Below are 12821 nucleotides of genomic sequence, written 5' to 3' on the forward strand. Positions count from 1 at the left end.
AATAGCTCTTTAAAATGATCTACCGGAACAATAATAAGACAATGGGCATATTAGCAATTATAATAATCTCATCGCAACTAAATAAACCTTGCCGTATGTCATCAAGCAATCACTAATTGGCTGGAAAGATTACAACAATATTCAGCATATTTCTGTGACAGACACAAAATGTGGCTGTTTTTCACGCTGAAATGATGGGAGATAACCGTCCCACCATTTTTCATTTCTCCTCCGGCTCCAGTTTCTGCTGATTACAGCTGCTCTCATTTATTCCAGCTGCTATTAAACCACTCAACAGCCAAGTTTGAGGGCCTCTGTTATTCATTCAGTTTTGACTGCCACACTAGAGTGTGTTTTTGTGTGTATTGCTGTTGTTTGTGAATGAATTTCGCTACAAACTAAAACTGCATGCTGAGATTATAACGAAGACCAAGATGAACTGCACCTGAGTCGTTCTGCATGCTTTTCATAATTATTTACAGCATTTCTGAGTGCAGAATAAATTGTTAGGTCGCTGTCATATTTTCATGCATAGCTAGCAGCCAGGCCGTGGGAGTTTCCTCTGGTTGCATAGCAACTCGCAGTGAGGTGACTCACATTTTTAGCATTTGACACCACTGATGTACAACAACATGCATTTCTCCTTGAAGGAGACTTTCACAGACTCATGTGTATCAAAAATTTAAAAAAAAATATCAGTGTATAAGGTTGTTAGGCAGCCATGTTCAAGCCAATAAGCTGCTCTGTGTCTGTTAACTACTGCTTAGTCATCAACCCTGCTGAACATTCACCGACTGTGACGCTCTTTTTCCACCTCAGACCTACTCTGCATTTTAGAGTCTGAATGAGCTTACTGTTTAACTGCCAGCTTCTCCTCAGAGAGACAGAGACAGGAAAAGTGTGTGTGTGTATGTGTGTGTATGTGTGTGTGTGTGAGAGAGAGAGAGAGACTGGGCTGCTGGCAAAACGAGGAGGCAGTGACTTTAAGCATACGACCTTCCCAGTCTGATGCTGCCAGCTTTGGGATACGTGACCACAGCGACTGTAACCTTTACAACAGAGGGGCGGGACTAAACAGAAGAAAAGCACACTTGTCTTCTGCTAATTCAACCCGAAGAGACACTGTGTTGTATCAGTCTATCACAAGATCAACCAAGTCAACTTCTATTTCAAGTTTAGTCTCTGTCATACGACTTGGGAAGAGAAAAGAATAGAATCATTTTTGTAATGTTAACAGACACAAAGAGATTGGTGAGCCAGATGAACTACTGCATATGTACATGCTTATTGTAATTTACTGCACATTATCTCAATGGACGACTCTAGTGCTAAAACAATTAGTCAACTAATCAATTAGTTCATAGACAACAATTTTGTTAATCAATTACTCTTTGAAGTCATCTGTATTAACATTTTTGCTTGATAAACAGTGAACAGTGGAAATTGAAAATCTTGAGGTTTAAGACCGCTGGTTGGATAAAACAATGACTTCACTACAAGGATCACCACATTGGTGAAGCAGCAAGGACCCTGGACATGAGACTGAATGAACACTGGAAGCAGACCACCAGACCAGAACCAAGCATGGACCAGGGTTCAAAGTCATCGACCTGGCGTCAGAGGACAAACAGGGAAAGACCAAGAAGGATATTCACATCCACACAGGGGTTACGATCTTCCCCCATATACAGCATGTATGACCGAAGTTCTATATTTAGGTCACATGATAATGACTAAATCATCTCCATGACAACTGAGCAACTTCATCCACTGCTAAAGGCCATTGGATGTGGCTGACAGTTTCGGAAAAACCAAGTAAGAGGACCAAAAATATTTATTTTTGCTAAACTTTGGGCTCTGGGAAATTATGTTGGGTGTATTTTTTACTTTTCTTTGACATTTTAAAGACTTAACTATTAATTCAGAATAATCAGCAGATTAATGGATAATGATAAAGATTATTAGTTGCAGCCGTACATAACACACATAACAATGCCTCACTATTAATACCCAAAAGCCAAATAAATTGATATGTACATCAACTTTGTGCCAGGAATCAGTAAATGGCACACACACACACACACACACACACACACACACACACAGTGCAGTGATATATGCAGTCGTGTGTTTGTGATGAGATTAGAGGCCTTGGAAAGCGCCTTTCTGTCTCTGACCTACTGTTGGACACTCGGGCCTGATAAAGAAAGCAGAGAGAAGTGATAAAAACCAAGAGGAAGATAGAAAGACGAGGCCGGCTGTCCTGTCAGATAAAGACGCAGTACAGATACCAGATGACTTCAGTATGAGCCTTGAATGACACTTTGACATCATTGTTGATCATTTTAACAAAGAAAAGGAAAGAGTTTGTGTTTGTGGTTGCAGAGGCTTAATCTATACAGGTGGACAGAAACTAAATATTTTAAAAACTTCCTACTGACACCTTCATTGGGCTTTCTGAGAACAAAATCAGATGCTTTAACTCACTACATTCTTATACTGAACACAAAATAATCAATCTATCGCATTCTTCTGTTTCCAGAGCCTCCTTTTCCCATAAGATTGTTATTGCACCTCATAATTTCCTTTCGTAAGCACTCATTAATAATGAATAAGAAACTTCACGACTGTTTGACATTGGTAAAATATTTTTATGGAAATTCAATGCCATGCATCTTTAAAAACCTAATCAGTAAGAGAGCAAAAAGGCAAACCATTTTGTAAAATATAATGGAAGAGGATGCATTAGTCTTATCGCCAGTAAAAAAAAAAACGTATTTTACGCATTGCTTCTAGGCTGTCAAACTAAAAATAGCATCCATGTTTGGAGCACACAATAAATTACTGCGAGATTCATTTCAATAAAAGCTCAGAAAAATCAGAAAAATAAAGCCTGGTCACTCTTTGTGCCATGCTGTGGGAGAGCTCCAAATCATGTTCCTCGGATTCAGAGCCAGCAATAATTTGCATCACCACACTGTGATTTATATCCAAGTACTCCTTCTATTTACAGCAGCCGCGCTTTTAACTAGTTCATGAAGCAGCATGGCAGCTTTATGGGGGCGGGGGGGTTATCTCTGCTGTCGACCCGACTGCTCCTGTCCAACTCTGCATTCAGCATGAGCTGCTAACCGGCCCTGGAGGGCACTGGTATATGGAGACAGCAGCAGCGGGACAGATGCTGACCACATCTGGTGGGTGGATACGACTGAGAATTACACTATCAACAGACAGGCAGGGGTGAAGGAGAGGAGGGGAGTGTGAGTGAGTGTTTGTGTGCATGACAATGTGTTTTATAAGAGGAAGAGTATAGAATCTGCGATCTGTATTGAGGTCAAGGGTGGAGAAATTGGTAATCAAGGGGGTTCATTTTTTACGTCTTTCCTGCTACTACGTTTCATTCACCACAGGCCATGTGGATTACAACCTTTGTATAAACAAGAGAGATGGATCGACCAACAAACTGACATCATCGTCATCAAAACAGCAGTAATTGAGACAGTTTGTGAGTTTTCACTTTTATTTTTTGGACACACAATGAAAAATAGGGCTGCAACTAGATTACTTTCATCATCAATTAAGGTCAAATTGCTTGTTTTGTCTCTCCAATTGTCGAAAACCCAAAGGTATTCAATTTTCTATCATAGAAGACAAAGAAAACCAGCAAATATTCACATTTTAGAAGGCGAAACCAATGAATATATGGCATTCTTGCTTGATAAATGACCTAAACAATGAATCTATTATCAAAATTGTTCTTGATTTCCTCAGGTATTAGGAAAGAACACAACAGGCCAGGCACAGCTCTAAGCCTACACTAAGATAAGATGATAAGATACAGCATATTACTTACTGTTGTTTGTGATTGAGCTCCTCCTCCTTGTTCACCAGGTCCTGTTTGAGGTTGGCTAGCATTTCCACCGAGACGTCCACCTGCCGGGAGAGCTCGGAGGCCTTGTCCTCCAGGTCTTGTTTCTCCTGGCTCAGCCGTTCGCTCTCCTGCTTGGCCCGGTCCAGCTCAGAGCTTTTCCTCTCCAGCTCTGCCTGAAGACGACCTACGCGGGCCGCTATTTTCTGCTCCACCTACAAGACGAGAGGCACTTGAGCTGCCTAATATCCCCCCGATAATCAGCACACTGTATGAAACATAACTAGTTATGCAAATGAGGCCATTAACTAAGATAAGCAATTAATACATTCATTAACAAAGATTTCTGTCAGCACATGTCTTCACATATTCATGTTTTGCAAATCCATCTTACAGCAAAATTAGTTTGAAGATAATTTGTTCCTAAATAAGATGCAAAATTAGATAAATTAATACTCAAAGGCGTAATGAAATGATCGAGATGAAAACTTCTTTAGATTGTCAACTGACAGTCACAGAAAGACAGACATCATTTTGACAACATATTGATGGAAAAAAGGTTGTTATACTAGCCTTGACAATGTACAGTCCCTGTACTAAAAGTGCTCAAATTATAAAACAGCTTGGCTTGGTGTCCAAAAATGTGACTTTTTAGTGAGAAAATCTTCTTTGACAAATAGCATGACAAATCAGTGGTGCGGTCACGGCTCTTCTAACCTAGAAAAAACAAAAATATTAAGCGTTTCTATCAGCTAAAAACTTGGACACTGTTATTACAGCCTTCATGTCTTCATTCCTTGATTAATGGTATTCACTATATTCTCATTTTGGTCAGCAAATACCTTCCTGATTACAATTATACAGCTGCTAAGCTCCTTAGAAACAACGTTTAGCTCGTCTCCACTGGTTACTGATAAAATGTAGCACTGATTTTTAACTGATCAGACTCGGTGCATGCATGTGACAAACCCATTACTTTTCTCTCTGCTGCTGAGCTCAAAGTTCTCAAAGCAGACTGAGAACATCAAGGCGAGTGCTGCTGGTAGTTTAAAGTCTAAACTAAAGACAAAGGGCGATGAGTATTTTCCTTTCCTTTCCTGAACTGTGCAATAACCCACCTGTGGAAATCAAACTGGCAAACAGGAGCAAGATACTGTTGCGATCTTGGAGTGATATCTAAGCCACCCACCTCAGTGTTGAAATTGCGAAAATCTGCAACATGAAATGTGAAAATCTGAGGGATTGGAGGTGATTTCCATAGTTCCAAAGCTACATTGCAACAGGTTTTCTTTCTCCATTATATTTTGTCGCAATACAACTTCCACCCATAAGTGGCAGGACTGAGCACAGTGCTATTCAACAGCACTTCAATCCCTCATGTGCAAGAAAGAAATTATGCAGCATTTTGTATTTTGCATGGCTTGAACTTCATTGGAGTTAAGCATGCGCTGGTTAATTTACAACCATATGACCTAAACTATTTCCCCTACGTCACAGAGAAGTTCCCTCTGGTGAGTTTGTATTTTTGCTCATGTTTGTTTAGCTTGTTATCTTTATTTAATTGTATTTATGTAAAATAACCCTTTTTACCTCTTCAGACAGCTTCTCTAGTCTTTCATCCAGCTCCAGCCGTTCAAACGCCCGTGCCTTCAGCCTGGCCAGGCCTTCCTCATAGGCTGCCTCCACTGCACTGGCCGCTACATTAGCTGCCACTGCTACAGCTGTGCTGGGGTTTCCATGGGGACCTGGGTCTGCGGATGTCATGGCTTTCTTCATAAAAATCTCCCCCAGGGGAAACTCCACATTGGGAATATACCTGGCAGCAGTGTTGGAGTTAGCCGGGGTCAAGCTCAGGTCGTCCGCACAAGGAAGCTCACGGCAAGGGAAGCGCCGCTCCTTTAAAGCTGAAGGCCGCAGCGGCTCAAAGGGGTCGTTGTTGTTGGCAGGTGTGAGGAGAGCTCCCTCAGCCACAAGGGGCAGCAGAGCAGCGGCGTCACATACACTGTTGGATTTGGAGAGGACGTAGAGGGTCTCGTACGTGTGGTTGTACTCCAGGTGTGCACGTAAGGACGACAGGCTTCGGAAGCGCTTGTGCTCCCCGCAGCGAGGACAGCGGTATGGCAGGTCCAGAGAGGCCATTCCGTGCAGTAACTGCCGGAGGAGGGGGGGGTGCTCACGCAGCACAACTGTAGCGCCAGTATGAGGGCACAGAGGTCACGCACCTGACAGATCCTCTCATGGTGAAAACAGGGCAACAGTGGTGACTATGGCAAGTCAGGAAGAGAGATCCCATGTGCGATGGAAGAGCCCAACTCAGTCACATGACCACACATAGTGGCAACATTCAGCTGGTCTCACTTCATCTTTCATGGTTCCCCTGCCTGAGGTCCTAGAAACAGAGCAGGAAAATACAAGTTAGTGCTTTATACTGTGAATTTTGGAATAACATCTGATGAGAATGAGAATCAAATTAACAAATGGAACATAATCAAGTTCAATAAACTGCTGACAGAAAGTTGATGAGAAAGGCTAATCTTAACACAATATACTGGGGAAAATTTGTGTCACTTTGACTTTGACTTTGACTCCTACAACTTTTTGCTTTTATTATTTTATTTGAGCCAAAAAAGTGACATGCAGTGATCCATTAGTCAGTTGTAAACAAAGAAAGAAATCGGACGAATTCTCACACACACAAAAAGTTAACAGCGTGATAGTAGCATTTATCAGCAGACACCGTAGCCTGCTGTGCCTGAAAACTCTGAGTAAGAATATTGATCTATACGTTTAGTGGTCAAGAAACATGAAACCACAATTTCACTAAGGGTTAAAAAGCAAACTCCTGCACTTGCACCCTGATATACTCAGAGGAAGACTCGGGGAAGAGTGGGGGAAAAGAAATGGCTCCATTAGTGAGAGTGCTTGTTAGCGCCAACATCATCGTCTGGTCAGAAGTCTACAAGGTCAGCTGGACAATACTCTTAAGTCCTTTACAAGGGGATCTGGTAACTCATACTAGGAAAAAAACTCTCCACTATCTAATTATCTGAGTTGTATCCAGCCTTTGCCTCTGCAGTTTCTTGTGAGTCTTAAATGCTGCCTCATATTTTTAATAATATCCCAAAAGAAAGTAAAGAAAAGATGAGTCAATTAAATTCACAACGAAGGATAAATAAAGAGGACCGAAGCTGCAATTCACCTATTTTCCTTGAACACATTCCTGAATAACAATGAACCTTGCACCTGGCAATAATATTTTTAAAATAATTGTATTAATTTAATTTATCATTTACATCTGCAACCTAGGTGCTGAGCAGAGTCAAGCCACTGCAAGAACATTGCATCATACCCAGCACTTGATGCCCCTGGTGAAATAAAGATTCAGCACGCCCGCCTCTGTTAGTTCCCCTGCATCAGGTCCTCTTCAACTCTTTGATCAAGAACTGTACTGAAAAATATTTTGCAAGATTTTCAGGTTAGTCTCAGAAACCAGTTCACTGAAAACTGGTAAAAACCTGGTGCTTGCTTGACTGTGAAAATGGCAAAAATAGGTCATACCTTCACATTGCATAATCATAAGAATATTAATATGGATAGATACGTTTGTGTCCAGATTGTAGTAACAGTAACTAACAGGGTATAAATTCAAAAAACAACTTATCATCACAGCATACCAGCAAAAGTTCAAAAAATGTACTAAAAATGGTTAATGTCAATACAACACCTCGCACGTTTCATCACATATATTGTGACTGCAGCTTTTGAGTACAGGCTATTTTTATCATTTAGATAAGAACCATTTTATTTGGGCTGCTGTTATATTATAGAAATGCAGATCCTGACTGTGAAGTACTGTTGGATATTGAACGTACCTCATGCAACAAATGACAACATTACTGTAAAGATAAGCAACCCGATTGGTGTATTAAAGGCCTGAATTTGGATTGGTGTACAACACCACGTGGTCTGCATATCAAGTGCAGCCCATGTAGTAGAGTGGGCACAGTCTGTGTCTCAACATGGACCATTTGGACTCTTGCAGCTGTGTAGAAACGGTGTTGTACACCAATTCGAGATAAAAGAACAGGCTCTCTCTCAGAACTTTCTATAGCAGCTATTAATGAGAGAAGCAGTGGGCTCAAACATTGGCGGTGTAATCACAAATCACAGATGCAGGCCGTTCTTCACAGAGGGCTTATACACTGGAAATCCCCACAAGCCACTGAGACTGTTATTAGAAGTCTGGTGAGGCTGGAACAGGGAGTGTACTGGAAAGCCGTGCCCACTTATTAAAGGAGGAGGATCTCACAGACACAGTCTGCAGACAGCAGGCATTCCCATCTGCTTAAAATTACAATTATTAGGCAGGAAATGGAAGGAAGTGAGGCTGTTTGGTAGCCACATGTCACATCCTGCCAATGGAGCTCAGCTGAGACATCATAGAGGACTGCCTTTAATGTTTTATTATGATTTGTGAATAGTGGATGTGTGTGTAACACATAAGCTTTCAGCTTCTCTCATTTCTACCAGCACCTAAGAGGGCCAGGAGACTTCATCTTAGTCATGCACCAACACACTGAAAGTACAGCATCTACTACATCTGCTGCATCGACAGCATTTCAGGCTCATCGTTTACATTTTCTGTATTTATTATATAGAATATTTTTTAAAATCCAGGTCACATTACAAAAATACCATTTGCAGTGCAACCAACAGTTACTGTGTTAAACTTACAAACGCATCAGAAGCAGCTCTTCTGTGTTTTCTCCCATATTGTCTGTTTACTTTCTATTGTAAGCAACATATACTGAGTGGTCCTCACCATGAGACGACCCTGTAAACTGCAGTGAATGGTGCTCTCTTGCAGCAAGGAACAACGATTCTTTGATGCATGGGAAACATGCAAATGAAAAAAGCTGAATTTCTGCACACTGTCAGGTCCTTTAAATAAAGGCAGTTGGACTGGAAACATGTCACTTGCGCACTGATCAGAAACACATCTGCCACAATCCCAAGGCTAGGTCTTGTGTTGTGGCACTATTTTGGGACGCAAACATACACAGAGCGGCACAGAACAGCCACCTGGTGCTAGGGCAAAATATCACAGAGAGTGGCATAGTATTTAGTATTTAATTACAGTATTTAAAAACATTTGTAATGCTTGATACAAGCATTAAGAAAATACTAATATTAGTATTGATGCTAAATACTAGGTTCATCTTTCTTTTGCGCTGGTAGGCACTTTTAATGTATATTTACTGTGTGATGGGAATACACAGTCATTAGTACAGATTTGAATATATTACATTACACATACTATTACTATTACACATTCTCAGACTTTCCTGGAGTATGGTCACCTGCTGAACCTGCTCACCTGCTATCCATCTACTCAACAACAGTAGTATTTCAACCCAGATCGTTGTTTCACCTACAGCTGGTAGTTGCTAAGTCTCGGCCACTCAACATAATTCATTCTGAGTTTTTCCCCTCATGTTATGTACCTTCTCTCTTGCGCCTCCAGGATCACCACCTCCCGGTCTCCCTGCCTGCTCTGCTTGCTTGCCTGCTACATGCAGGAGTGTTTCCTGTCTGCCGCTTCCACGTCTCCCCCGGTCATCTCAACCCCGCCATGGTCAGCCATCAGCATCTCCCCCCTGAACTTTACAATAAAGCTTTTTACATTTAATCCCTCTGGTCTGAGTCTGCGCTTGGGTCCGTCCTCTCTGATCTCTGACAAGCCATTAAAATATCACCCTAATTGGTTGTTTTATTTCTGTTTCTTGAGTAACCCTAATGTACAGACAGTAATGGAAAGCTACTTTTTAAAGGCTCTTTGCTGGGAAACATCTTCATTGTCACAGTCAAACGTCAGTCCAACATGAAACAGAACATGGGCTTAAATTTGACCATGCTTCTTTACAACAAGGTCATGAGTGAGAGGGAAGGCATCAGGACTAAATGGCTCTGAACATGTTGCTGTTTACAGTCGAGGGGTGTTTAAAAATGGAGGCTCATCTAAAGAGGTTGCCAACTCCCACAGTCCATTTCTATCGTACAGAATAAAGGTTTCTAAACATAATGTCAGGAGGAAGTCTGAGGTGAATATCCTCAAATAGACCGAGAGAATAAAGATACAGAAAGGTGATGATAAAGAACAAGAGTGAGAGGTAGACAGGCAGGGGGGGATCAGAGGTGTGGGAAACCTTCAAGAATGGGACAGAGACAGTGAAAGTCACAGTGATGGGGAGAGGTATCTAGATACTGCAAGAGCTTTACTAAGCGTAAGGAAGTAATCGATGGCTAAGAGAGCATAGCCATAAGTAAGTTGAAAATTCAGTGCTCCCCACACCACTGATTAGGAAACAGTTTGTATTTTGCTGTTCAAGGCTGGGCAGTTGTTGATTAAAGGAGTTTTTGACCACTAGAAACAGTGTGGTGATGCAAAGACGTGTAGTAATGCATCAACAAAGGCAAGACGAAGACTGCCAGCAAGCATGAATGTAAACAATGAAAGTTTCAAATTCTTCCAGAAATCGCCTCTGCAAATGTTTTATGAGGGAGCGATGCAATGCGTTTTGGTGAGTAGTGAAAGTTAAAGGTATCATGTACCTTTAACTTTCAGTGGAATCGTATTGTGACGACATGATCATGTCCTGCTATCATTTTACAAACTCCTGCTGTCTAAATAAACAATCCCAAGTCAATTGTCATTTGACGGTAACAAAACGAGTTATTGAGGTCAGCCTGTTTCGTCATTTTAGATTTTTTATATGACACTGATCACCAATTGCTGCTGATGGCTGGGCCAGCACCGTACATGGCAGCTCCAATACCAACAGTGTGTGCGTGGGTGAATGAGAGGCACATTGTAGAGTGCTGTCGTATAAAAAGCACTATATAAATGCAGTGTATTTACCATTTGATTACATCCATCGCCCAGCCCTAATCAAGAACGAATGAGCACTAAATAGTTTTGAGACATAAATATGGCTTCCATATACCAAATACTATCACTGATGTACTTCATATGATTTTTAGTGTTGCAGCCTTCAGAATCAGAAAAGTGTTGTGACACAGCTGGAAGCATTTCTCAAATTAATAAATCAAGGCAGGTATTAACTCTTTGAAGGAATCAGATGCTTTTTTTTTATATCAGAAATGATTACAGACACATTTGTACTCATCCTCTCCCTCTCCCTAATTTTACAGCATCTTTTAATTTCAAGCACTACAGGTATATGGTCACTGGATAACAGTTTGTGTACACAGCAGTATTTAAGCAGTTTTAATTAGGAGGTTTGGGACGCTCCATTGCAGCTCGGCATACAATCACCCTGGTTGTACCTGCTGTGCTGCTGTGTCCGGCACAGCAGCATTTTATCTGCTAAAGAGTAGAAGACAGAGGCTAACACCAGTAACATCTGTTTCAAACCACACGCTTTACAGACCCATGCTACTGGATATTTTAATATTTTACCCCTACACTCACTGCAAGCTCAACCATCCCTGTGGGTGATCCCTCTCTGACTCAGCCTACCCAAGGTCACTCTCTTTTTAAGTCTCTTTCTACTCAGTGCAGTCTTCTTCTTAAAGTCTCATGGTCAAAAAGTGGAAAGTACAGGCTATCTCCCTGTGTTGTGATTTATTCTTGATTTATTAAATCTAAGCAGGTTCTTCATTCTCTGTAATATCCTTTGACACATACTTGTCTTAAAAGGGCCATATAAGTAGATGAACTTGGATGCCAATGCTCTGCACAGCTGTCATCACTATAAACAAGATTTTTGTTTAAATGTTTCTCTTTCGTACGTGTTGTGCTTCTGTTTGTTTCTCAAAACACTGGAAATACAGATGGTCCTGCCTGGTTTTCACAGACCACTGGTTATTGAATAAAAGGAGATGATTACTGAAAATATTCCAGATTAGTATAGCATTACTTGAACTGGCCTGAGGAACTAATGACATGACTGTTAAAAAAACTAAAATGAAGAATAGTGTTAGCTCAAGCACAGCACTGAAGTTGCGCATCAGCGGCTACATTCATGCTTCACAATCATTGGCTTATTCACAGCCATGTGGCCATCAGCTGACTAGTAATGCCCAGTCATAGTGTACAGTACAACTTCCTCCTTTATGTACTGTGTTTTTTGGTATTGTATGTCACTCAGTTCTCCCAGCAGAATCCTTGTTTCTTATTGGATTCTTTGAGCCTTTTCTATAACCATTTTATGTTGAAAAATGCCTGAAAAACGAGGCTATAACGTCATCAGGATCAGCTCACATTACCAGAGACATAAAGGCACAATAACCCCAGTTACAATAATAACTTATTCAAACTCCTTGCATTACCTGTGTGAAGATACCGTGGCCTGTGCTGCAGTCGTTGCTACAGAATTCTTAAACTCTGCACCATGTGCATAAAACATGAGCTGGCCCTCGGGCTACACTAACGACGTGACTGTAAAAAGTTCAGCTCTAAAGGACGGACACCAACTGATCAAATTGGTCTGAATTCATTCATAAATAATAAAAGTCACCAGCTACAAGCAAAATGTCACTCAGCTTCACACAATTTTGGCTCACCAGACCGGCTCTGGAGCTCTACCTCACAGTCAGGTGAGAGTTATTCCCGTGTGCCTGTGCTCTCCGATAAAGATTTGTTTTGCTAGGAGGTGTGAGGAGCAGAGTGAGTCAAGGTGTATCACAGCGGTCGTGCCAGTCCTCTGCAAAGCTTCACCCAGAGATGCTGCGGCACTGAACTTGACCTAGCAGTTAGCGGTGCGCTACTGTACATAATACTGGAGGTGCCAAGACTGTATGAGAGGTGAGACACGAGCATCAGCCCACGCCTCAACAATGGAGCTGTTTTCACTGCTGATATTTCTCATGTGCTCCTCCCACTCCCACTCTCACAGTAAATGCCATGATAACACTGAATATCCAAGTAAAT

General features: G+C 41.4%; 1 protein-coding gene across 1 annotated transcript in view; it reads right to left on the reverse strand.

Annotated features, from left to right (window-relative positions):
- Positions 1–6007, reverse strand: part of fbxo41 (F-box protein 41) — a 31258-nt gene extending 25251 nt beyond the window's left edge. The window contains exons 1-2 of the mRNA XM_070924478.1: positions 5459–6007; positions 3854–4083 (exon numbers count right to left, since the gene is read on the reverse strand). Coding sequence (XP_070780579.1) covers positions 3854–4083; positions 5459–6007 — 779 coding nt within the window. The remainder of the gene's footprint in view (positions 1–3853; positions 4084–5458) is intronic.
- Between the last annotated feature and the right edge of the window lie 6814 nt (positions 6008–12821).

Source organism: Enoplosus armatus, chromosome 2 (genome assembly GCF_043641665.1).
Source record: "Enoplosus armatus isolate fEnoArm2 chromosome 2, fEnoArm2.hap1, whole genome shotgun sequence".
Lineage (NCBI taxonomy): Eukaryota > Metazoa > Chordata > Actinopteri > Centrarchiformes > Enoplosidae > Enoplosus > Enoplosus armatus.